Source organism: Melozone crissalis, unplaced genomic scaffold (genome assembly GCF_028551555.1).
Source record: "Melozone crissalis strain CALT ecotype California unplaced genomic scaffold, PUWL_Pcris_2 ptg000045l_1, whole genome shotgun sequence".
Lineage (NCBI taxonomy): Eukaryota > Metazoa > Chordata > Aves > Passeriformes > Passerellidae > Melozone > Melozone crissalis.
In genome coordinates, this window is record NW_026535823.1 from 18,945,034 (window position 1) to 18,971,904 (window position 26,871).

The 26,871-nt window shown below is 37.2% G+C and overlaps 1 protein-coding gene across 1 annotated transcript; it reads right to left on the minus strand.

Moving 5' to 3' along the window:
• Positions 1-3,574: 3,574 nt before the first annotated feature.
• On the minus strand, positions 3,575-25,778 carry DNAI3 (dynein axonemal intermediate chain 3). The gene is made up of 21 exons (XM_054285799.1): positions 25,697-25,778; positions 25,412-25,450; positions 21,760-21,941; positions 21,117-21,221; positions 20,149-20,286; positions 18,565-18,764; positions 18,199-18,315; positions 17,349-17,533; positions 16,330-16,451; positions 16,139-16,228; positions 15,579-15,692; positions 14,042-14,173; positions 12,106-12,179; positions 10,593-10,743; positions 9,758-9,845; positions 9,011-9,141; positions 7,617-7,680; positions 7,126-7,256; positions 6,262-6,466; positions 5,768-5,859; positions 3,575-3,810 (listed from the first exon to the last, which is right to left on the minus strand). Exons 1-21 carry the CDS (start codon positions 25,764-25,766, stop codon positions 3,658-3,660), a joined length of 2,583 nt encoding a protein of 860 aa, XP_054141774.1. The 5' UTR covers positions 25,767-25,778; the 3' UTR covers positions 3,575-3,657.
• Positions 25,779-26,871: the final 1,093 nt, after the last annotated feature.

Below are 26,871 nucleotides of genomic sequence, written 5' to 3' on the forward strand. Positions count from 1 at the left end.
TTAATTATATAAAGACATTTAGCTTTTCAGATGTTTTGTTCTGTTGTCATGTCCAGATTGACCCAATGTTTGAATTAGGTAATTAAAAACAAGCCACTACTCCATTAGCACCCTTTGAAAGATGTTTGCATTTAAATTTACTTATTAATCTTTCATTGCCTGTAATAATCCAGATGAGGCAAGTGGTCACCTCTTGAATGCACGTAAGCTTTTCCTCCAGGACGGCTCTGTAACTCTGTCAACTTTAGTATTTTAATATTACAACAGTGGAAATTAGTGACTCCATAAATTGTATTCATGTTAATATCATGAGGTAATTAAAATACATTAATATATTGCATTACTGTAACATTTCCTGGTAATTTAGTCATAACAATTTGTAAAACACATCTTATATCTTAGAAATCCTCCTTTAATGAGATATTTCCCAAGTGGTATTTTGTTATGTTATTCCTTATATATATATATATTCTTATAGAGACTGTTATATTTCATATAGTGAGTTATAGAATCTGGTCAAGCTGCATTCTTTTTGTGATTGTTACAGATTCTTAAGGAACAGGATTACTGTGGGAATTACCTTAATCTAGGAACACTAAATTGGGAGATTAAAACAACCTGCTTCTGCCAAAGCAGTAATTAAGTTTTTTACACAAAAGGGCGGCCTCTGGCTGTGTGTGGATGCAGGGCAGAGCTCCTCCAGCCCTGTGGCCACAGCCAGCAGCCTCCTTTGCTGCGCTGACCCGTGCTGTTGGCTGCTGGGTGAGACTCCTTTGGCACCAGGAGCAGCTCCTGTTCACCAGGACTGGAAGAGTTAACAGCAGAGGGACAGCCTGCAGTGGAGTTCAGAGAGCAAATTGTCCTTGGAGTCCGTGGACTTCCTTCAGGTGTGACCTCTGCTTCCAGGTAAAGAAAATGGGTGTGGGTGCTTTTACAGAGGCAGTTGCGGGGCTCGCACCAAAATCACAAACAGATGGTTTTACCCAAGCACAAGCCACTGATGGCTATGTGCAGGGATGGGTCACAACCAAGAATTGTAGTTTGTAGTCCCCAGGGAAAAGCAGAAATGCAAAGGTAGGTCTGTGCTTTCTTTGCTGCCAGGGGTTAGGGATATGATACACTTCAGTGGATTTAGGAGTGAACTAGGGCCATTTGTAGAGTTTTAATCCTTTCCTGTTTGTTTAAATAGGATTTTCCACATTCCAAACAGTGTTGGTGCTGTGTGGCTGATCCACCTTTTTGCTTTTCCCTCTATTAGCTTCCCAGAGTGCTCATTACAGGAGCATGCAAGAGGTAGGTGGGGATGGTGTGGGGTGGCATGACCTCAGGCTGGCTTAAGCCACTGGGGACCTACATGCTCAGAAACTTCAGATATTTACATTTGTCTTTTCCAAATGTGTAACCTATGTGTATGTTTGTTAATGCACCAGACAAGAAATGGATCTGCAGTTTAGACACGTTCTAAAAACAGAGGGAAACATCCCCAATGGATATATAGGAGTTTTACAGAATAAATCTATAAATCTGATAAAGCAGAGACATGTGTGGTATTTCCCCTGTCAGATCTTAACCCCTTCCCCTTCATCCCCATCCCAAGGATGGGGATATTGGCATTCTCGACAGGAGGTGTATTTTGGTATCGGAAGCTGTTGTCTCACATTCTGCAGCTAACACCAGCTGAAAGATGGTTATTTGGGGTGTGAGGGAGACTGATGTTACACTGTCATGTAACTGATACATTTTATTTAAATGTCATCCTGCATAATGAATTTACTGTTTCCATTCTGCTTAGAACCAAGCAGGAAAACCTGTGATGTGCCTTAACATCTTCAGGGCAGAGCTGCAACGGCCCGACGGGAGATGATGCAAAGCTGGCCCTGCAGGTATTTGAACATCTAGAAGTGTGTTAGATGAAAGGATCCTGGTGGGATGTCTAATCTCATGTCTCCTGTGTTACTTGGGAACAGAGATGAGGAGGAAAATGGCTCTCAGGAAGATGACTCCCTTTCCATTGGTCATTCCTGCAGCTCCCCAAACTGCTGTAGGGAGGGATTCTGATAAGCAGAATCCTGATCTGCTGTCTCTTTGGCCTTGCTGTTAGGAAAGCCCATCTGAAATCCCTCTGTCTTTTGGGATATTTTTTAAATCAAAACTGTTAAGAGTGCCTCTGTGGTGGGGAACAAGGCTCCTATTGAGGCTGCTGCCTCTTCTGGGGAGTAGTGACAGAGCTGCAGTGGAGGGGGTTGGCTGGGCTTTCCAGATAAGCCATGGCCATCTGATTGACTGATTTATATGTAGTTTGCAGCCCTGTTAATCAAAAGAAATGTGTGGAAGATGCTCTGAGGTGGTGTGCTAATGAAGTCCAAGCCTGATAATAGGTGAGCTTTTTAATTAGTCAGTTGTATGATGTTTACATATCTGTGTAGAGCAGGCTGTTTGTTAGTTAAATATTGATTTAGCAGAGGAGCAGTGTTCTCTTCCTGTTTGCACTCTGACTGCAAACAGTGTGCTGCAGGTGCTAGGGATGTGCTTGTTGAATTTTCCTTGGTTTTAATTTAGAACTAGTTCAACGTGAGGACAAGGAATATTGCTATAATATTTAAACTTCAAAGTAACAAACAAGAGACCATTTTTCAAACCAAGTCCTATCTATTGGCTCCAAACCTCTCTTAATCTGACCAAAGTTCAATCAAAGTGCTAAAAGTACATGATAGAGAGATCCTGGCTGTAGAAAATTGAAGGGCCATGTCTTTAACACTGCCTAACCCCACTTTGCAGTGTTTATTTTGGGATGCAGGAGCCTCACACTGATCCTGTTTTCTCTTTGGCTGTGCTTTACTCTGATGAAGCAGAGCACTGGCGCTGGCTATTGCTTGTCAGCTGAAGATCCTTTCTGCAAATCCCCTGTGTGTCAGTTGTCTTTTGTGCTTTAGTGTCTACTGTGACCACATGGACATTTGTTTGACAGGAGTCTGTGACCCTCAAACAGTTTGGTGAGTCATGGAAAGAGTGAACTCACCCGTATAGGGTTTAATCTGTCCTCCTCTGATAGATTTAATTTCTGCCTGACAGGCTCTGCTCAGTTACATGGTGTCTGACCTGGCTATTGAAGTAGCAGCAGAAGCACTTACCAGAGAGTCCTCTCTGGATGGAGAGTGGGCATTAATATGCATGAGCTGTTACTTATTTACACTGGTAAATATTAAAACTTCTGTATAACACCATTTGATCTCTCTGAGGGGTAATTGTCTTTTGACAGAAATGCACAGCTACAGTGAGCTTACTAAAAGCTGTTTCTTCTAAATAATACTGATTTATTTGAGGGAACAATATATTTTAATGGACTTGGTTTTCTATTTGTAAGGACTTGCCAGGATTAAGTAACAATATGTTTGTAAACTGATGATAGCAAGTAAAAGTAGTTCAGAGTCCTGACAGAGCTTTGAAAACTATTATTTAAAGAGAATATTCATTATAACAGTATTAAGGAAAAATAGTGGGGAAACTGGGTCCAAATCAATTGTTCTTTAACCACACTGTGAGCAAACAAATAGATAAGGTTAATGAAACAATAATCTCTTGCTGCAAGATTCTTTATTTCCAAAGCTAAACACATTCTGCTGAAATAGAGGTCTTTCAATAAGAAGCTTGCTGGTTTTAAGGGGGATAATGGGCTCTAAGCATCCAGTGAGGAAAGTACTTCTTGTTTCTAAATCCATTACTGTCTGCTTCTCCATCTCTAGAAACACAGTATAATGTGCATTTTCTTGATCCTCCATCTCTTCTTCTCTTTTCTGCAGTAGTCATAATCTGGAAGCAAAGAAACAAACCAGGCAATAATGCACTGTTAAGCTTTGAAACTGTATGTGACCCCATTGCTTTTCTAGTGGATTGTGCCAGTGCTGTCACAAATTAATGAAAATAGGCATCACCATGGGCTACATCAATCAACCAGAGAAATGGCAGTTTAGTTATTATGACAGTTTAGTTATTTAGTATTAAACCGTTTACCAAAAAATGGATAAGCAAAATTTTTATGTAAAGAAGTGAAGGCTGGAATCCATCCTTGCTTGAAGGAGCAATAGGGAAGTTTATAGGGAAGTTGATAAAATGTAATTCTTTGACCAAGCAACTGGTGTAAAATGAAAAGCAAATTTATAGTTGTTAATTGTCCATAGGCTCTAATGCTCTTGCAGGGGGGTTCATTTGACCAAGAAATGTACCACATGAACTGGGACCACCTTTTCCATTCTTAAGAACCATAGATATGAAATAAAGAACTGCTAAACAATTCTGATTATGCCCATCCTGATTTTTTGTGGAAAATCCTGTCTAGCAATACAGGTGCATTTTAAAGATAAAAAGAAATATAGAACATTTTAATTCCAAATGTAACATACTGTTTTCTGTCTCTCTGTCTCCAGTTCAATTTCATTTCTGTTTTGGCTTGAAACTTTTGATACTCTTCAAACTCCTCTTCACAGTGCTTCAGATATTTGACTTCTCTTTTGAAGTAATCAAGTACTTTGGCATGCTGTAAACACAGTGACAAACAAGGGTCACTACGTGCTGAAAGACACAGATCTCTTGCTGATGATCTGAATGGTATTCATATTTTATCCAAATTGGAAATAGAGATATCTCTATTTATCCCAGTAGTTTGCAGAAAAACAATTCAAAGGTGTGACAAACTTCAGGCACAAAGAAACCATCAACTACCATACTTTGGTAGTACATTTTGCATTTATTTTATCTGGGATTCTGTGTTTTACTTTTTATTAGTCTCTTCAACAGCCTAGTGTTTTTCAGTGAATACTTCAGTTACAATGAACATAATCTAAATATTAGTGGCTGTTCTTTGGTTGATAATTCTGCACCCTAAAGAGTTTGGTTCCAAAGCACAGGTAATCTGAAGCAATGTGTTTCCTCAGATCAGTCAGCTCCTGCCTTGCTTTGGAGCAGTTGTTTTTACTAAAATGAAGCTGCTGATGAGATGTTTTATTGCTGCCTACTGCATCTCTGTGCATGGCAAGCCTTTATGGGATGTTTACAAACTATTTAAGTGGCTACATAAACATTACACTGCAGGAGAATGGGAAGATGGTTTTGTGGTGTAAGAGTAACAGACTAGGCAGGAGGCAAGACTGCTAGACTGACACACTAGCTGGATCTTTGTCTGGGAGGTGGAGGAAAAGAAAAACTGAAAACTATGTAGAAAAAAAAGGGAAATTAAAACTGCTTGCATTGTTCCCATGGCCTTTTGGTACAGATGGTTCTTATTTCAAGAGCGTGAATGAGTGGGAATGTTAGTAACAGCTTTCAAAATGTGCTTTCACTGAACCAGAACCAGATATAAAGACATGTAAATTGAATGTCCAAATTATAAGGAAAAAAAATTAACACAAATGTGGACAAGAATGTGTAAAGATAAAATAATTCAATATATATACATTGCTATGCACTCTAAAACATTGTTTTACTGCATGAAAGGTGTCATTTTATGGATGTGACAAAAATGCTGGCCTCTTAATTGTGGTTTCATGTAGCCAGGTTGGAACAGTGGAATTCTGCCACTTATCACTGAGATTTCCTTTAGCTGACTCTTATCTAAGCTCTGTACAAAGCCAGTTTGGCTACAGGTGATCTTTGGAGAATATGGCTGTACTGATCTCAGATTAATTGCCATTATCTGAAGATGCAGACTTGTTTTTGTGTTGGAGTTTTCAGGATAAAGTGTCAAAGAGATTTAATAAAAATTCTTACTAACCTCATTACTTGGAGGTTGACATAATGTTTGACAGATTTCCAAAATGTGCAGAACTCCAAGATTGTCAGAAACAGCCAGAAAATGCTGCTCTGCTGAAAGATATTTGACAAAAAAAGTATAAACAATCCAAATTCCACCAGCAACGTGAACATCCACCCAAAGACAAGCTACAGACAGTTCTTGTTTTTTTTCTGGTCTTTTTAGTTTGTTGTTCACTGCAGCAAAAAAAACAACCTTCTTGCTCTGTTATTTCATTAATCCCTTTCAAGTTTTTCTTTTAAAATACTTTTTAAAAAAATTAAATATTTTTAGTTGCCTTTATGCCATGATAGTACACTTAGAACTGAAGTATCCATTTTTGTATGTAGAGTGTTAAATTTGTGGAAGTATGTACTTATATATAAGATCATTTGTAGTAAGATTTGTGTAATTCAGAGTCATGAGCCATTTTGCAAACAGTGTAGCACAATAAAACACAATCACCACCCACATACCTGAGGCAATGGAGGGGCTGATGCAAGTGATGATTGATTTAGAGATGTTCTGGAAATGAGATGGCTCATGAGTTTTCTTCAGTAAGTCCCAAATATCTATACTTCCATTGTCTCTGCCAAGGAAGAAAACTCCTGGTCTTGTTAAGGACCATTGTCCTGCAGTGTATCTTCCTGCAGAGCAGCTTGACTGAAGGATTGGTCCATTCTTAATTTTTTTTGTAAAACAAAAGATAGACCAGATAGACAATTAAACAGCACTATCAAGTCACTATTTCAGATCTTCTGTCTTGGAAAATGCTCACCATTTAAATGGTCCCATTACAAAAATTATATCAATGGCAAAATTCCTGCAACCTGCTGCAGATAAAAAGGATTGTGGGGAAATAAAACCCCTGGTATCTCACTTCCAGTCTCTTCAGGTAATCTGTCTGTCTGCTGTTAAAACCTGGGGTCTGGAGATTTTTTCAGGTGCAGATAACCTGGGTTCCTGCATGAGACCCTTAAAAAACCCCCACGTTTCTTTGTTTTCATGTGCTGAAATAACCTTGTCCTAAAATACAACTTCTTCAGATTTGTTCAGCAGGCATTTCCCTAGCAGGAGAAATGAATAGTTGGTAAGCTATGCCTTTTACAAGGTTGGCATTTAAGAAAGTCACTTCACTTTTTCTGTAAAAGGCAAGTCTACTGAGCTCTATCTAAAATAGTTTTCTGATGTGAAGATGGAAAGCTTCTTTTATATCTGTTTGAAGATATGAAGCTTCATGACTTACATGTTTCTGAAAATACAGCCTCTGAGCCTGTTATAGCAGGACTGTACTCTTGTACACCTATCACAAATGTTACAGCTGTGTTAAAGTAACTTACTGTAACTCCTTCTTTCCAAATGGCAAACCTCTGGCCTCCAATGCTTAGAAGGATGTCTTTAAAAAATGGAGATTTCTGGAGAGTGTTGATAGTTTCAGTGTGGAGGGAGTATTTCTGGGAGTGCTTCTGACCTATTGGAGGAAAAAGGCAGTTGCTTGTTACTAGTGCCTTAGGGATCAAGAAACAGGAGTGCAGGACCTACCACAGCCCTGGAAGATATCAGCCTCTTCTTTTTACTCACAAGGTACAGGAATTGGATTTGCCACAAATCTAGTTACTTTCATGATTTGTGCCAATATCTTTGTACTATTTTCTCATGCCAGCTAAAGTGCTTGCACTTTTGAGGGTGTACTGTTAAATCCAGGTGTTATCAGTGAGAGAGACTATTAGAGCTATGAGTAAGAACCTTAAAAAGATGAAGTATAGACACAAATATTTTCAAGTTAGTCATATATTAAGGCTTAAACAAGCATTGAGAAGCTTGAACTTACTAACTGGTTTTGCTGTATTAGCATCAATTTTCTTTTTCCATTCAGAATAAACAACTTCTCCATCCTGTAATGTCAAAAAATCAAGCAAATGCTAATGTTAGAGCTTGGTGGCTTATTTCAAAGTGACTTGTTTTTAAGCTGAGACTTTTCTTAATTATAACCACTGATGCCAAGATGATTTTTTGCTTTTTCTTTTATATACTTTTTATATAACTTTTATGTATCTTCAGTATTCTTAGCATGCAGACTTGTAATTCCTTAAGTCTAATAATTTAGCACAGTCCTAGTGTTCTGTTAGGCCAGGAGAGCAAACATCCTAAAGGCCTCGTAGTAGGAGGCTGGAAAACCCCACACTAACCTGGGAAACCAAGGTCCTGTCTAGAACATCTCCTGTAAACTGGAGATTTGGCCCATCAATGGGGAATTTCTCAAATAGGGGAATATAATGCCATTCATCCAGGTCTCCCATTTGGGATAAGCTAATTTGGAAGGTCTATAAATTGTATGCAAGATCTGTTGTATGTGTGCATTGGGTCACATTGGCAAAGTGGTGCACCAGTAATGAACCTTATTACATACTGAGGTAAAAACCCCTTATCCCTTAACCTTGTCTGGCTCTCTACTTTTAATACCAGGCAAAGACATCACCATCATTAAATATGATCTGAGTAAATGAGAACCTGAATTTGCAGCCAGTGACTGAAAACACAATATAGTTTTGCATCACCATTTTTCAGTTATGTATTACCAAAACAGCTTTACTTGCCATGATGAATGTAGGCAGTCCTTTCTGCAGAATCAGGTGTTTGCTTTTGATAGTTCATACTTTGCTCCAGTATTTGGGGAAAAGCTGACTGGAAGCAAAAAGGAGTCTAATTTTCCATATGAATTCCATATGGAATGGATGGATTTTAGTAGCATATGGTAGGTAGCAGGTTATGAATAGTTGGAATTTCCTAATGGGAAATTAAGTTGGGGGGCAAACTGTAGAATAAATGTTTTCATATGACATGTGGGGAGACACTAGAAAAATTACTAATCTTATGTGTTCTGGAATAAGGAAATACTCTTTGGATCCTAATAGGTGGTTAAGCTCAACATATTTTGGAAATGTCTTCTAATTCTGCTCTTAAAGTAATGGTTCATAGTCTACTGAATATTGGAGGTTTATTATTTTTAAGCATGTAGCTAACAGTATTAATAATGTAATAATAATATAATATTAATAATGTATAAAGTGGAAGTAAAAGGTGGCATGTTCAGAGAGATCTTTTCAGTTATACCTGAAGAAAACATGCAAGTCCATACATTTGTGAAAAGTCTGTTATTTAACTCTTCAGTCTTTCAGACATCTTGGATTAATATTTTCATTGGTAATTATTATTTTCACTTACTTCTTTTCCAACAAAAAAGTCTGTGGATATATTCTCTAGCAGTTCCAGATTTCTGCTTGAAGAAACACTCATCTCTGCACATGTGCTCTCTTTGACGGATCCTCTTAGTGTGCTCCGAGGTCTTACCCTCCCTGGGAAATGACAGTGACATCTTTTTGTTACACACTGGAAAGGTGGTTTGTGGACAAGGGGAATTTCAAGAAGTTCTGTAGGTTTACTGTTTCCTGGTGGATTCTCCCCATTGCTGCAACTCTGAAGTCAGTGCTTCTTATACCCAGTCAACGCTCAGGGTGTTGCACCATCCTGTTCTGTGCCAGTTTTACACAGCACCAGTGTCCCAGTGGGAGCTGCCCTTACACATCACCCATAGCTGCCACAGCCAGGAGCTAACATCTCTGCTCCAGGGAATGGATTATGTTTCTAAAAATAGTTTTCTGTAATGGCTGAAAAGGACATATTGTTTCAGGGATAAAGAGATTGGGTGAGGGATTTGCATAGGCTTTTAAGTGAAGCTGGATAGAGTCACTGTGTATATGGAATTGCTCAGTTTGGATTTTTGCATGTACATCTCCTCGTAGTCAGTACATGTAGATGACACACTGAATACCACTATACTTAAGAAATCTTTTTCTCCAGATGTGTTAGGCTATACAGTATTTTGTTGCTCAGCTTTTATTATGTATATACTGAAATATAAGCTTATTAAAAACATTTTCCTCTGTAAGTAAGGTGTAATAAAAATGTTACCTGGGGGTTTGAAACGATACTGCAGTTTCCTGAAACTGATTCTCGTGGGACCATACTCTGTGTCGTTATCCCTTTCACGCAGATTGATCTGCTCAGGAAGAAGTGCATTTGCTAAACCATTTTGTCACATCTTTGAGGTACAAGTCTAAATCGCTTTCTGCTGTAATGGAACAGAACTTTGCAGTGTGTTTGTAATACTCCACAATCAGTATTTGCTGCCTCACATACAAGCATGGAAAAAATGGTGTTTGTGTTACCTCCTTCCTGTAAGAATTTTGCTTTGTTTCTGGCAAAAAAGCCCAAACAACCCAACTTTTTGCTTGTTCAAAAACTGTATCAGCTGCAGGTATTCTGAGCAGCACAGATCAGCATGTCTAAAATTATAACTTCTTTTTCTTACCTAACATTGTTTCCATCCTCACTTTTTTTTTCACAACCTGCTATAACTGTTTTTATGAGACTGAATGTTGGTTTGCTGGTAATTATGGTTCTGCTGATCATGACCATGTTGCACTATTTGGAACCCCCTGAGATAGACAGTAGAGCATCTGAAAAGGTTGACAGGAATTTACAGTATTTACACAACTACTTTTGCACCTACTGCAGTTTTTTAGAAGCAGTCATGCTGTTTCTCATGAATTAGCTTTTCAAAATGTATTTTATTGAAGTTTCAAAGGAATGTTGAAGTATTTAATTTCATAATCAGAAAGAAAATCACAAGAAAGTCACAATTTGCTGGAAAAAATAGAGTTGGGAAGCAAAATATGTTCCTATGGAGTTCTGGCCATATCTACAGTTTGGCTCAATCCCTGTGTTCTGTATTTGTGGACACTACCTTTATGAGAGGTTTCCAGGAGAGATCTAAATCCTCATCAGTGTCATCATATGCACCAGGGGGCATCTGAGATCTTTTCTCCTCCTTTATTTTTGCAGATAAAAATTCTTCACGACGTTCCGTGGATGGAATATCCCAAAATAATATTGAGCTGCAAAATAATTGTATAATGTATATTTTAGAGTGTTTTGGTTTGCAGCTACATGCAATTTTCCTTACATTTTAAAGCTTGAGGTTTTTTTAAGCTATTATCTTCAAGCCTTATATAACAATAGAGACTGAAAGTCAGACAAAGGCTAGATAATTAATTGCTTCTTTTGCAAATGATGAAATATATTTCTTCATTCACCCTTTCAGTATTCATCCAGTTTGCTTATGGACAGTTATTGGGTGAACTTACTGGCACTGCCTGGGTGAAATTCCTGAAGGCTGTAGCAGGTAATTTAGTAACTCAAACTGAAGTTCAGTCCCAGTTTTTGTGTACCAATTAATTTGCTGATGTTCAAGGCAAATGGTCCCACTCATATTTGTCATCTCATTGGACTCTTCAGCCCTCTGATTGTTTCTTTTGTTCTACTCTGGACATTCACTCACAGGTTTGATATAGCCAATGAAACTTTCTTCATTGCTGATATCTCTTTCCCTTTTCTAACAGGAGTTGCTCAGGGACATGTGCTCTTCAAGTATGACATTACAGTGACTTCCCTGTTCTTAACTTCAAATACTTTCAATTTGGAATCCTGGTGTGTGAGTAGTAAAAATAATTTCTTCTATGTGTATTATTTATATTACACTGCAAACTTATTAAGAACTGCATTTGCAGTCTTCTCATTTAATTCTTCAAAGTCTTCTCTGTTATTTGATTAGGAAAAATAACTTAGCATCATTATAAAATTTTGCTCTCTCTGACACTCCCTTTGATGTAACTAACAAATATATGATTGAGCCCACCCATGCAGCCTTGATGCCTTAAGCCTTCTGACATCATGAAAGGTAAACATTTATTTCCAATTTTTGCATTCTGCCTGCCTTGCTAGTCTTTCATACAGAATAATAATATAACTATCATGACTATTTTGTCCACAAAACAGGAGATTCACAACGAGTAATTCTGCCAGCTAAGTCTCCAAATTTATATATAATTTAAAGTATTTCTGTAGAAATAAGCCTTGGAATCTTTTAACAGCTTTTTGTGCATGTCATACAAACAAATGTAAGTGTGGGGATGTGGCTTTCCAGGCTAATGTGTGTGATCAACACTCTTCTGAAGGGGGTACACAGAATATAAGCATATGTATGCAAGGGTTTTCAGTTAATAAACTCTTAATGCCTTTACTCTAAAGGGTTTAACTGGGCAAGAATGCAAAGTGCTTGTCTTCTGCATACAGAATTTCAGCCACTCAGGATTTGCTGATAGGAATCCAGAAATGTGCCAGTTAAATTATGGATTATGCCTCATAAATCTTTTCAAAGGAAACTGGAAGATTTCTTGTAGAGTATGTATTGTACTTGCCAATCAGGGGAGCAGGTTACAAGCTGCAGTTTTTTTTCATCTTTGTGTTCAGAAGTACCACCCTTTTGGTTTTCCTGAAAATAATGGTAATAATTATTACAGGGGAAGAAGATGATGAAAGACAAAAATCACACTCTGATATGTAAGTACTTCAACACATAAAACAGGCTACTAGAAATTAAGTCACTGTTTCTGCTTGGCTAAGGTTTGGAAATCAGGGCTCATTAATCTGCAGTTATAAAGTCAAGGTATTTTACAAATATGCTTCGAGTGAACTGATACCAGCTTTGCTTGCTTCACATCTAAAATTCTAAATGAACTTAACAGGATAAATACTTACCTCTTTAATTTTCCATATTTGTAACTTCTATTATGCAGTTTAACCAAAGAGCCAGTAATTGACAGTTCAGTGTAGTGGGAGTGATGTGTCTTTGCCAAGTTTATACCATGGGTCATCTATCTTAAATTATCACTTGGCTAGACCTCACTGTGGGATTGTAGTGGTGCCCTCAAATGTTAATTATTAATAGTTTAGTTTTCGTGTGTGGGGTTCTGCAAGTTTTATACTATTTATTATTTACCAAGTAGTTATTGGTTTATAGCAAATGAATTTTAATTACTCAGGAAAATAAATGAAAGGTGTCAGAGGTAACAAGGGATTATAAGCTAATCAAATCTACCTTCCAGTATATAAAACCAAACATATTTTGGGAAAAACTGTACTTACCAAGTATGTGGCAAAATTTCGGCTATTTTTTTAAAGCCAAATTAGGCTTAAAAATCAATTTGTCTATTTGGAATCACAATGGTAGTAATGCAGGCAGGCAAAGCTGAATTAGATTCTGGATATAACTTTGAATACTTCTTAATTAATATGTAATTATAAAACTGCTGATTTCAGGAACTGGGCCATAAAAGCTGCTGTGTTGTGCAAAGGCTGACACATATTCCATGTTTATATAACAAAAGTATGTCCCAGTAATGTTGCTAAATCCTGGCAAAGTGACTCCTTTGTCAGTGTTATTTATTAAGCATGGGTCTCCTGTATCTGTTATCCCAGATGAAGACAAAAACAGCCTTCTGAGCCTAAAGTTTGACTAAAAAACCCCACCCAAACAACAAAAACCACAACAATGTTCTGCTATCCAATCCCTTTCTTCATGCTTTACATCTGGTACCAGTTAGTATCCATGACTATTACTGTATAAAATAATAATGAACAGAGGGATCAGCTGACATTTCATGATATATGTGTCCCCCTTTTCTCACTTTTCTGGAAATGCCACTAAGGACTGTAGTGTCTGTGAAGTTTTAGATTTTTTTTCAAAAATGAATTGATATATAATTTCCATAAACCGTTTAAAGATTTCAGTTTTCTTCTTCTTGGCCTGCTTTTCCACTGTCATTATTTTGCATTTGACTACATTTGCATTTCAAATGAATTTAGCACCATTTGCAATACTTTGATAGTAAATCAGTACCCAGTGTTCCTATAGACAATAAGCACTTTGGTGCTTTAAAACTATAATGGAAAAAGTAAGGTGACTACAATAATGCCATTCTTGGGTATCCAGATATTTAGGTAATTGAAGTTATTGCTTGGAATTCTTAGTGACAGTCTAGGTTGCTCATTGTAGAAATTCAATACATTTTAAATATGGAAAGCTTACTATAATTTTGAATTATGCTTGTCCATAAAGTTATGGAAATTTTTCCAGTATTAGTAGATTCATATCAGACTGAGAGCACAGCACAGTTGTAAAGCACAATGAACACAACAATAAGCACCAGATTATTAGTATTTACTAAATGCAGTGAGAAATAATGAATACAAATAATTAACTCTCTAGTATTTTCTCTTGAGTTTACATTAGGATTTCTGAGGTAGTAGATTAGAAAAGCAATAAAAAGAAGAGAAATTAATTTTTAAACTCACCTCAACATTACATGGTAGCCATTGTACATCTGTTACTGGCTTTGTATGACAATATGGTGTGGGAGAGGCTGCACAGTTTCTCACTAGAGCTGGCTCTGTGCTATTGTACTGGGCTTGCTTCTTAGGTGATGGCTAGAAATGTTTTAAGAAAAGATACCTTAGTGTGTTTTCAAAATAAAATAGTAGATCAAAGAATAAAAGGTTACTTTGCATTCTGTTAACATTTTTTCATGTATTTCAGATCAGTTTATAGCACTTTTTAGGGGTCTAATACCTTCCATTTGAGGAAAAAAAAAAGGAAAGTATCAAAAAAGGCCTTTGGATATAAAGCTCTAAAAAGATTTCCAACACGCCTCCACACATATGCAGACATCATTAATGTCTCCTCTCCTCTTGGGGCTTTCTTCTCCTTGTCCTCCTAACTGTCTTTTTCTACTGAAATCATCTTCTCATCTTCCAAGCTACCTTTTCTCTGTTCATAAACATCTAGAATACTTTCAGTATTTTTTTCAGTAGAAACAATATGTGTTTGACAGGATTTGTAAGGTTAGAATGGAGGGTATATTGGTGCCCATTGAAGAACAGACTCACTAAAACATAAGTTGCACAAAATGCAGTAAACCTTTTAAGCTGTACTAATCAGGTAGGAATTATACCATGATAATTGTGATAATGGTTTGATTTCATGAACTCATCAGGTTTCTTCTCCTTTCTAGTGTCTCATTGCAAAGATTATCTACTCCCCTCTTTTGAGTCAGGATACCCTCGCCTGTTTTTCTTCCACAGACATACAGATACACTGCAATATACTTATAACAGAAGCATTTAACATATTAATAGCTGTTATCTTGATTTCATAGAATCATAGAATGTTAAGGGGTTGGAGTGGACCTTATAGATTATCTAGTCCCAGCCCCCAGCCATGGACAGGGACATATCCCACTAGACCAGGTTGCTCAAGGCCTTTTCCAACCTGGCTTTGAACACTGTCAGGGTTGGGGCATCCACAGCCTCCCTGGGCAACCTATCCCAGTGTCTCACCACCCTCACAAAACAAACAATTTCTTCTGAATATCTAACCTAAATTTCCTCTCTTTTAATTTTTAGCCATTACTCATTGTCCTGTCACTACAGTTGCACACCAAGAGTCCTTCTCTGGCTTCCCTCTAGATTCCCTTCAGATCCTGGAAAGTTGCTGTGAGCCCTTCATGCAACCTTCTCCAGGCTGAACAGCCCCAACTTTCCCAGCTTGTCTTTGTAGAGGAGGTGCTCCAGTGCTCTTATCAACTGTGTGGCCCTTCTCTGGACTTGCTCCAACAGTTCCACGTCCTCCTTGTGTTGGGGGTACCAGAGCTGGATGCAGTGCTCTGGGGGGGACCTCACCAGAGCAGAGTATGGGCCAGAATCCCTTCCCTTGTCCTGCTGGCCACACTGCTTTGGATGCAGCCCAGGATCCAGCTGGTGTTCTGTGTGCCAGGCAGGGCTCCCTGCTGGGGAACCCCTGTGCCCCATATCCACCCATCAGCACCAGAGTTACCTCAGTCACCACTGCTGCTGTTGGCTCACCCTCTGCAGAGTCAGTGACTTCCTCAACAACAGGCTTTGTACTTTCCAGCCTTTCTTCGTGTTTAGAAATATCCCACAATACAACCTACAATGATAAATTATTATATTACAAATTATATTTGTATATGTGTATTAATACAATGTGCATTAATACACTTTTTTTTTTTCAAATCATGGAGGTTTGGGGAAACAGAAGAAATTCACTTTCTGCACTAGAATTTGTGAAGTCTTTAAAGTATTTTCTCTTCAGCTTGATGCAATCAGAAGAAAGGTTACATATGTCTCTAAAAACAAGTCTTTATGACTTGACCTATTTATCAGTACAACAAAGAAGCATTGTATGGTAATGGCTCAGCTATGGAATAACCAGACATAGCTTCAGTCCAGGATAAGAGAGCTTCAGGACTCTGTGACATCTGTCTTCTGTCTGTCACTGTGTTACTATGGATGTTGAGTACATCTCTTCACCCTTATTTTTATACTGGAAGAAAATACAGAAATATGCAATTTTATTTTTAAAGATTGAAAAACCTGTCCATCAACACAGCCACCAGCAATGAAATTTGGATTGCTTGGACTGAACTGAAAGCAGCAAATGTCTTCAGGAGCCTTCAACACCAACTAGAGAGAAGAAAAACAAGATAGTTGAGAAATAGTCACACCATTTGTTTGTTCTCATGTTATTTAAATACTTGGCATATTTAAAAGTCATGATTAAATACCTGGAGGCAGGAAGGCTCAAATATACTCCAGAGAAGTATAACTGACTGTAGCAATGATTTATTAGAAAGGTTTACTTTTTCTTCATACGAAGGCTGCTCTCTTGCTGACAGTGCTATAATCCCTAATCAAAAGAGAAAATAAATTTTCTTAAAAGAGACAACTCAAGTTTCAACACATTGATAATTATCCTAAATTACTTATATTTATACCTTCTGAATACAGGGAAAAAAACCCACCAAGCAGGAAAGAAACCCCAAACAAACCAACCATGTATATTTCTTTTTTTTCAGATCAGCTTTGAGGAGACTATTTTCGTTACTTAACATTAGGTTATTTTAAAATGAGTCATAGAACCTATGCATCAGGATAAAACTCCTCTTTTTTCACTCATGCTCCTCAATGATGTAATAGTGCACCTGAAATGATGTGACAGACATGTAGACCTGGCCACCCACCATGAAAGCAAATCTTTGTAACCCAATTCATTTTCTTACCCAGGCTGCAGTGTTGGCTAGTAGTATGCTGGGAGCTGGGGCATTTTTATGGAACTTAACTGTGCCTTTGGGTCTGGTTGTGCAGAGCAGTGATGCACAGCAGGGAGCAGGAGTTATATTTTGTGTGTCTTGTGATGCTCCCTGGCACTGGCAGAGCTGTGTCCCGCTGTGGCTGTGACATTCCTCACCAGCATGAGGCTGCTGTGAGAGCCAGGCATGGGCACAAGCACAGTGCTATGCAGGGCCATCTGAAGAGTCTGGCACCACAACCCTGCTTAAATGAGCCTCATGGGGGGAAATTTCTCTTACCTATAATCTCCACTTGTACATTAGGGTAAAGGACGTGGCATGGCCTATATGAATTCTACAAAGAGTTTGTCTCATTTTTCATTTTGCCTCAAATTGGCAATACAAACAGGGATACTAAATCAGTTTTGATTTCTTTTTAAATTTAAAAGTTGATGATTTTATGAAAGATGCCTATTTTATAGCTGTCATATAAATCAGTACTATAACTGCATTACCATAAATGGTTGGATGCCAGCAAACACAGCTAATGGTTCTGTTCTTGAGATACTGCACATCTGTAAATGTTTGGTATTCTGTAAAATAAACATCTGGCTTGCCTTCTTCTTGGTCTTCTGCAAGGCCCTTCCAATCATCAAAAAAAACGTTCATAATTTCATTTTGCTGCAGTGCAATTTCCACTCTGTTTTGTGAAAAGAGCAGTTAAGACTTCAATAATCCAGATGTGACTACTCAGTAGTAGAATTACAAATATTTCTGTAAAGAGGTCGTTTCTGTTTTTCACAAAATTATGGTCACATTAGTTTAAAAATCAAGCGTTAATTCCTCAGTGCTGTATCACTGCAAGGAAACAATCTTCGGTTTAAGCAGAAATAGCTACTGTATCAAGAATTTAGCTTCAGTTCTTTGTGGGCCAAGTACAGAGCAATTGTCCAATTCTTCGTGCAAAAAATGTCATTAAGTAGGATTTGTCCCACTTAATGGGACATGGCTAAGGGCATAGTCAGGGGTAGGACAGCACCTTTGCTCACTGCACAGCCATCTGATGAGTGGGAAGTTTTGCAGTTTGTTTGAAAACATGTATCACTATTAACTTTAGCAGTTCTGATATCTATGTAAAGCAACATTCATATCTGTATAGCACATAGACATCATGGTTATTTTCACATAAAGAAGTATTAAGTTATTGTTTGTTAATATTATAATAATAAAAAAGGAAAAAAGTATATAGAAACATAAAATAAAATTGGTCTTTGACTAGACTAATGATCCATTCAGACAAGAGTACTTGCTTGTGTTCTGTATTATTTCAGGTAGTCTTCAAATGTACTGCTGCAATAATTTTACCTTAAACGTACTGCTGTAAGAAATTTTTTCAGCCTCTGAGATGACAGACTCTCTGCTTTTGCTTCATTTGACAACTGCCTTGGATAATACTGCGTGGATGCATTTTTTGGATACGTCCTACCCAGTTGGAATAAATTTGAATGTAAGTATAGAAAACATTTCAAAGACACAAGCCTATGTAATGTGTAAAATTAAAATACATAGTTTTTCTAGACACTTAAAAATATTTAAGAAAAAATATGCAAACAGAGCATCCAATTTTTTTCTATTAGTCAGTTTATAACTGAGTAACTCCAGAATTTTAGTTGAGATAAGAAACAGTGCATAGCTTAATAAATCAGCTGATAAATGTTTTCTCATGCTTACCATTTTGTCTGAGTAGTAGCTTCTCTTAGTTTTGGAACCATTTGCACCCCCACATCCCTTTCAAGCAGTTTAATACTGAAAGTATTGTCTTCATAGGCTGTGCATTCAGCATAGCTCTCTTTGTCATCTGCAGCATTCTTGTCAGTAAATGTAATGGGTGCACCAAACTGCCTGCGAACTCGAGAGATCTTGTACTTAATCTGCAAAAGATACATTTCCATAGCTGAAAACAGAGAAAGCTTTTGGAAAGCTCATTCTTTAAAATGGCTGCATTCATATAATGGTAGAATTAGTTCCCTTAACAATTTCTGCACTGAGTTTATTCATATTTCTGCATTTTGAAATTCTGAAGTGCTCTTATAAATAAACTACATATGTAATAGAAGACAGGTTTGTATTTGTAAAACTAGAAATTGTAGCATTTTTGGATTACTGCTAGGAGGAAAAAGAATTACATTTTCTAATTCATCCAGTATCAAAACCGCACACTTAATTAATTGATTTACAGAAAGCCTTATGTAATATGAATTAGGCTTCCAAAATCTAGTTTTCAGCTCTTCCCTTTTGGTGGAAGTTCAGAGGAATTTCCTTATGCTGAGAAGGTTTCCTTATGTTGAGAAGGATGTGTCTTGACTTCTGTCCACAAAGAGAAGTAGGCACTTGATTTCAGGCAGTAGAGAGGTGTTGATTTGTCTTGGTTTCATATCCAGGTACTTTTCCCCAGCACCTCCCACAGAATTGGAAAGGAAAGTAAGCTAAAATACTTGTGAGTGAACCTTGCCAGCAATGCAGAATGCAGAATATGGAATTCTTGGACTGTGCATGTATTAAATTAAATGACTATGAAATAGCTTTAGAGCAATCAGACATTATTTTAGGTGTATGCAAGATGTTCAGTTGCTGAGAACTATCAAAACTTAGCCAGTCTTCCCTGAAGAGGGACTTGGGTACCAAGTAAAAATCACTCATGGACAGTTAGATACTTAGAGATGCCCCACACATCACCAATTAGCTGACAGCTGTGAGTGGATGTAGTTTTTGGACATATAATCTCTTTCTCTCTCTCTCTCTCTCTATATATATATGTATAATCTGTAGATGTAATTAATCAAATATGTCCTTCTGTAAAGTCAGCTTATAATACCTATGGATACTTAAAGACTGTTGCATGTTACTTAAATGCCATTCATGTACTAGAACTGTTCCCTGAGCTACATGGAAACAGAGCAATGACTCCCATTGGCATCTGGCCACTTGGTAAATTGAGCAAAAAGTGGCAGAGCTGCCAATGAGCAAAAATTATCAGGACTTCTGACCTTAAGCCTTAAAAAGTGGTTATGTCCAAGGTGGTGATACATGCCTAATTTGCAAGACTTAGAGAATAGAGTTCAAAATAAAAGCTTCTGCAGCACTTTCAGCTTTTGTTAAAAGTTTAGATATGTCTGTATTTCTCTCTGTTAGTTTTCTTGAAAAACCTCAAGAAAAACTAGGATTGCAGCTTCCAAGTTCCTGACTTGTTGCTTTTTTAAAATAAACATAGGAGTTTTATATTTATTTCATTGACTAACATCTGTTGATTCTGACCTTTGTCTCCCTTTCTATAAGAGATTCTTCTTCAACTTCCTTTTCGCTGCCAAGGGAAACCCAAGGTTTGCGGGGCTCTGGAGTTTCCTCTATGTTTTCTTCTTCTGTTTCTTCTTTTTCTTCTGCAGCTTCTAAAGACTGTGATATCAAACAGTGAGAAATGGTACTTTTTCAAAAAATTGTTACAGAAATGTAAGTATTAACTAGAAACTCAGGTTTCAGTCTTAATCACACATTCTTTATTTTGTCTCAGAGCAGTGAGTCTGGGTATACTGTGCCCCTGGGCAGGGCTGGCTTAGGTCCTGTTCATTTGTGCATTAGAATTTTCCAATAATATTTAATATTTAATTATTAAAGAGAGACTGTTGTCTTGAAAGCAAATAATTTTTTATAAAAAGAATTTATAGTGATTTTTTCCATTAGATCCTCTAGCCTGGAACTGCATTTTATTTTTCTTAATTTTTTCTTCTCCTCGTTCCCTGATGCTGGATGGCAAACTCATATTCAAAAATTATATAATCTTTCTATAAACATTCTCCTATGATGCAGTGTACAAGTTCTATTTATCTGGAGCTGTTTAGAACTCAAGAACATTTTCATGATTTGAAGAATATATTAATAGATATTATGAAATATAAGTATAATACTTCTTTGAAAACGCTCTATATGTTTATTTTCTGTTATTTTTATGTCTGAGAAAACTGATTATTGGCAGAGAAAATGAATGCTTATGATAAAAATGTAGCAGTGGGGGTTCTACTGGCCCTCTGAAGTAAAATGCAAAACCTAAATTTAGCCCTTCTCAGAATAAAATATGTCTTTACAGTGATAGACATATTTTTCCATTATCAGCTTAACCATTAGAGAAATACTGGGTGCTTAAGAATACTATTCCTGACATCTTTGCTTAAGACTAGATTCTAAAATATTTATAGATAGAACAATGCTCTGTTATACTTGGATTTTACCTTTAGAAAGTTTTCCTTGGCTTCTTCAGAAGCAACAATATAAAAGTTCTGTCCATACTGTGAGCTTGGATCAAAAACTACCAAGAGTTCTTCCCCTGGATATTCCTATTTTAATGAAAAAAATTAGTGGAAAACTGAAAACAAATTAATACTCAAAATAAACATAAAGTTGTGACTGGAAAAGCTACCACCAATTTAGTGTGTTAGGTTAATTTTGTATTCTTAGTGGAGAATTTAATGTGCCAATTGAAAGGAATAGATGGGGGTTTATTTTGTAATAAAAATAAGTCTGGGACAAAACTAATCTTTTATACAGACAATTAAACAGAAAATAAACTGTTTTAATGATTCTCAATACATAGGCCATGAATTAGAGGAAGCCAAATGTGTGGAGCTCTGTCAGTTCACAGAATCAAAACTAATAGATGTTACTTTTAGCATATTTTCAATCTGAAGCTGGTAAAAAAAAAAGCATGGCAAGCCATGAGAAACTTAGAGTCAACAACAGTCCATGACCTCTAGCACTCAGATATTACAGCATCAGTGTGTTTACACAGAGCCAAACAAGAACAGACCCACTCTCCAAAAGAATGGACACTCTGAGAGCATAAGTCTTAAAGAGAGAATGAAATATGCTACATACTAGGATAACTTTTTTGAAAGGGAGGAAATCAGAAGATTTAGCTCTTGTTTTCATGTCTTGAATTATGTCCTCTTTTTTAATACACTTGAAATTATTTTCTTCTGTGACATCTTCGTCAGGTCGGCAATTAAAAATTTCTTGGGTCTTTTCAGTCAAAAGCAAAGGAAAGATTTCTGGGTGGCCTTTGAAAAAAAGCAAAATTACGTGAGTGTTGTTTAAACATGCATGTATACTTTGATAAGTCTATGTCTTTACTGTTTCTAGCATAATGCCTTTGAATCTCTCACCTATGCCTTTGAATCTCTCGGCTTTGTTTTTGGTATTTTGGAAGGCGTGAAATACAAATTATATTTACTTTATTAATCTTTGAAAATACTCTACCCAACATTTTGCACATAATGAATATGATTTCCCTGGTATGGGGAGCTTTTTTTCTTTTGATGAACAGGTAATTAACAACTTCAGTGAAAAATCTTTAAGGGGTTGGTTTTAATATATTAAGGGCAAAACTGCATGGTTCTGACTTAAGAAAGTCTTTGAATAAATACCCTGTGGTCCTTCCTTATAGGGCAGCACCACATTAAGCCAAATCTAGGTGAGGATGCTTTTCTGATTTTGGACTTTCATCTTGCTTCCATTGAGTTCAGAGTGCAGGAGAGACTATTCCTCACCAATCAAATGAGACTAAAGCAAGCTCACTGAGATTAAAGTCGGATATTTATTTTCAGTTCTACTGAAGAATGTTGTTTTCTACACACACGATGTCTGTTAGGTTCATTCATATTAACTCAGAATAAGATATTGCTTATCTTTGTGCTAGCATGGATATCTGCATTGTTTTGGGGGAGGCTGGATGCAGTTAGGTGACCTGTCAGCTGTGCTCTGCCAACACTCAGTCTGGGGATAGCATGCAGTGCTTCTCACTGTGTGTGCCAGCTGTGTGTGAGTAGGGCAATGTGTGTAATGCTGGCCTTTCTTACACCTCACATCTTCTGTCTCCAGCTGCATGACAGCTCTAAGGGGCCAAGATCCCTCTAGGCCCAGCCAGTAGATTCCTGCCCCTGAGACTCCTCCTTTGCTGCACTGCCCTGCTAGCAGACTCATGCTCTGTCTCAGCTGCCCAGTAAGAGCATTCCTCATGAAGGCCACTACATTTTTGCCTGGGCAGGTTAGGAGATGTTCGTCTTTTTGGTGAACTGGAAACTAAAAGACTTAGGGATGTGTATACTGTTTTACTGAACTGAAATGTGCTGGCTGTGATAATAGGTGATACTTTCTCTCTTTGTTTCAGTCTCTTAGTTTAAATCACTTAGTATTTTATCCTAATTCCCGGCACCTGTGGGGCTTTTCCTCTTTGTGCATGCCTTGAAGAGAAGTTGACATACCTCAAATGATGATTGTGACCAGCTGTGTCAGCATGTTTTGAGAAGTCATCTCTAATCTAAGCCAACAAGGACTCACAAAATGGTAAATCCTCCTTAATCTCTGCATAATCCTATCACATAATACATTATGTTTGATGAATCTGACATTTATCCTTTAAAATCTTTCAGTGCTGCTACTCCACTGCATCTGCTCTGCCACAGTCATCACTAAAATTAATGGCATGCCTGATGTTTCTGGTGCATGCTGCACTGTTCCAAGTATGGATTACTTAGTGTCCACTACTTATTTCATAGCACATACAATCTGTAGCATGCACAGGCCATTAGTTCACTTTCATCACAAGCTGTAATCAATAATACATGATTTTCCTTTTTGATATCTTGGAGATTTCCAGGATTTCTGTGTGGATGCTTCCAAAAAATACAGAATCATAGGGATGTTGATTGCAAAGACCTCCAAGTCATCTGGTCCAAACTCACTGTTGGTAACACCAGACCTCAAAAATCCCAGCCAGGAGTAATGTTTGGTTTAGACATTATTGTTTGTTACAATAAGCTTTTATGGTGCTGTTCTTTAAATGCTGAATCATGTGTAAGCCTTGTGCACAAATGCTAATGCTGAAAAAAATCTTTTTAAAGAGCTGTAGGTTTCATTGCCAAATGAAACAATACAAGCATGCATTAAAGTTAAGCAAGAATACAATGGACATTACTACAAGAGGAAACAGAGTAATACAAATACTCTAAGTACATTTTTTTCAACTCCCTATTGCTATAAGCCCAAACTAAAAACAAAGAAATTATCAGAATTAAAATTATACCTTTCAGTCTAAAGAATTAAAATTCTATATTGCAGAATATAATTTTTAACAGAATCTATAATATAAGGAGCTGATACTGGAGTTCTTACATTATAAATATTTTTATTGAATGCTCTTTTCCAGTAAAAAGTGTGTAACATCTGATCATAGGCTTCACGTTGTTTTTCTATTTGTAAATTATACCTGTATCATTTGTAAAAGCAGCTCTTAGTGCTAGGAGATCTCCATAAAAGACCAAGAAACTCTAAGGAAGAAGTAAAGAACACTTGCAGGCCTAAGGAGTGTGTGCACGGTGTTTAAATCTTGCACAGGCAGAGTTTGCTTACAGCCGTGTTGTTTTCCTGCTTTCAGCACCAGGTTCCTGGCACTGGTTTAGCTCTTAGATCTCTAACCTTATTTGCCAGCAGGTGGAGGTACAATTCTCTCTTACTATCTCCTGGAACACTGAAAGCACATTTTTAAAGTACCACTTTAATCATCAGAGGGATCACTTTTTGTGCATTTTCATAAACTGCAGCTTAGCCATTTTGGTGATGCTAACCAGAGAACAATTTTCACGCAGTGCTCATAGGATTATGGAGGAAAACAAGTGATTTACAGTTTCTTTTAGAATTCCAAGTTTGTGTACCCCTTGTTTGCCACTCTGTTTTAGCTTTTAACAATAAAAGCTGTATTGTTGCAAGCCAATTAATAAGATAACCCTTTGGACTGTTCCTGTAAACGACAGATAAATTTTACTTTGGTATCAATTGAAGTTATATCTGAGGGATAATTGCACAAATTGGGTCAGAAGAAAAATACAACCAGAAATATGGAAAATAACAAAACATTGGAAATCATTTGGTGTCTAAGAAAAAGGAATATATTTAAATTTGGATAATTGCATACTTTTAGCCCTTAATTATGGCCATGCTTAAAACCTAACTTTACTTGAACATAAACCTAATTGTGACTTTTAAATGGTTATTTTTTTCCCTTACAAAGAAAAAAAAGATGCTAATCAATGTCTATTGGTATCTATGATTAGGAACCACAAGTGGTATGCTAAAATAATCTTTTCATGAAATTTAATAATGGTTCGAAAAAGATCAAAGATTAATGAATTATTAAAATAATCATGCTTTTCCTTCATTTGCTAAACTATTTCTAAATGCAAAGATTTTGCACCCTATAATTCTGTTAGGATGCTTATTTCCCTCTATCCCAACTCCTCTCAAACCAAGAAAAAAACCTCTTCTAAACCCCAAACCTGTTACCTGCTGCACTGCCTGCTACTCAGAGAGCCACTGTAATTACTGTGATAGCTGCATTTCTAAATAGTTTCTATTTTTCCCATTCATTAAAAAATATTTTCTTTTTATTCTCTGCATTAGTAACACTGAAACTTCAAACTGCTTTGAGTATTCCAGAACTACTGCTTTAAAGCTCAGTCATCATAGCACTTACCTATACTGGCCATAGAAAGATCAACTTCATCTTGTTTACCTGAAATATAAGGACATGATATTATCAGTGTTGGTTACAGAACTATAATGAGTAATTTTACCTCTCCCAGTTATTTATATAAAATAGCATATTCTAATTGATCTCATGTTTTTTTAATGCATGGGGCCCAAATAATTAAGGTAGCTCTCATGTGAGCCCAGGTTGGTGCTTGTTTCATTTTTGCTGTACCTTACATACCAAGATGTGTTTCTTTTTCCTTTTCATGATTCCTTAGCTTTGTTTTACCTTTTTGTTTCTTTGTTGCTGGTTTTGAATCTTTCAAGGTGCTCTGGCTGGATCTGACACTTTTTGACATTTTTTCAGATTTCTCTAGAGAAAGATAAATATTAATAATTTTAAGTAGACAACAGAATGCACCATGTATGAGTGAAAATTTTGTCCGTGACTTTACGTAGCTTATCATTATAATAATATTTTCATATGCAGCTAAAGGTATGTTTCATAGTTTTAAATCATAAGCTGTATTTTCATATCATGTGTAATAGATGGAAAAACTTCTTTAGCCCAGGGTGTTCAAAAATGAACGCTGATTGTCCAAAATACTAGCAGGTTAAATGAGGATAGAGGTTTCCCTTAGTGAAAGCTAAGGATCTGAGATAAAGTGGGAAGAGCAGTTATAAATGTTTGTCCCAATGTTTGTAAGTGTCAACCATTACCCAGCTGCACAAAGCATTTCTATTTGCAGTTTATTTTTCAGTGCAGCTCTGCAGAGGACAAACTCGGGAAGAAGATATATGCCTGATTAAATGTAGCAACCACACGGCAGGAGATGATATTGTATAGAAGGCTTGTTGTTTCATTTGCTCTCCTTCATCCCAATATCTGGAGAGAGGATTAGAACAGAACGGCAGGAAAGACTCCGTTCCATGGCAAGAAGAAACGCGGTTCAGCCTCCCGCTGCTCAGGCTGGACAGCACCATCATGTGGGAGGTGCTCACATAGCAGCCGATGGAACAACTAAATCAGGCTGGCCCAATTCTCTTAGCAGTGTTAAAACTGTTTGATGTTAATATTGAAGAGCCAGAAGTGTTCAGATGGGATGAGCACAATGGGGCTCTCACTTTGCTTGTATCCTCCCTCTCCATGTTCAAACTCTCCATGTTCACACTTGTATGCTCCCTCCCATGTTCACACTGGGAGAGGAACCATTTTTTAAATGTCTAGAGAGCACCTACAGTATTTGAGTGCTATTACAATTTTACCACTAATGAGAGGAAAGTAGATGCAGACAGGACAGAAAGAGATGGCACCTCCAGGAACACTGGCATGGCATAACTATTTCTAGTGATCTCTTACAGGAGCTACAGCCTGTCTGCCTGTGCACATGAACAGCACATTTTCTGTCAAGATGCTTAAAGTGAAAAGGTGAGTTTATAAAATGAATGTTCTATCTTGAGGGT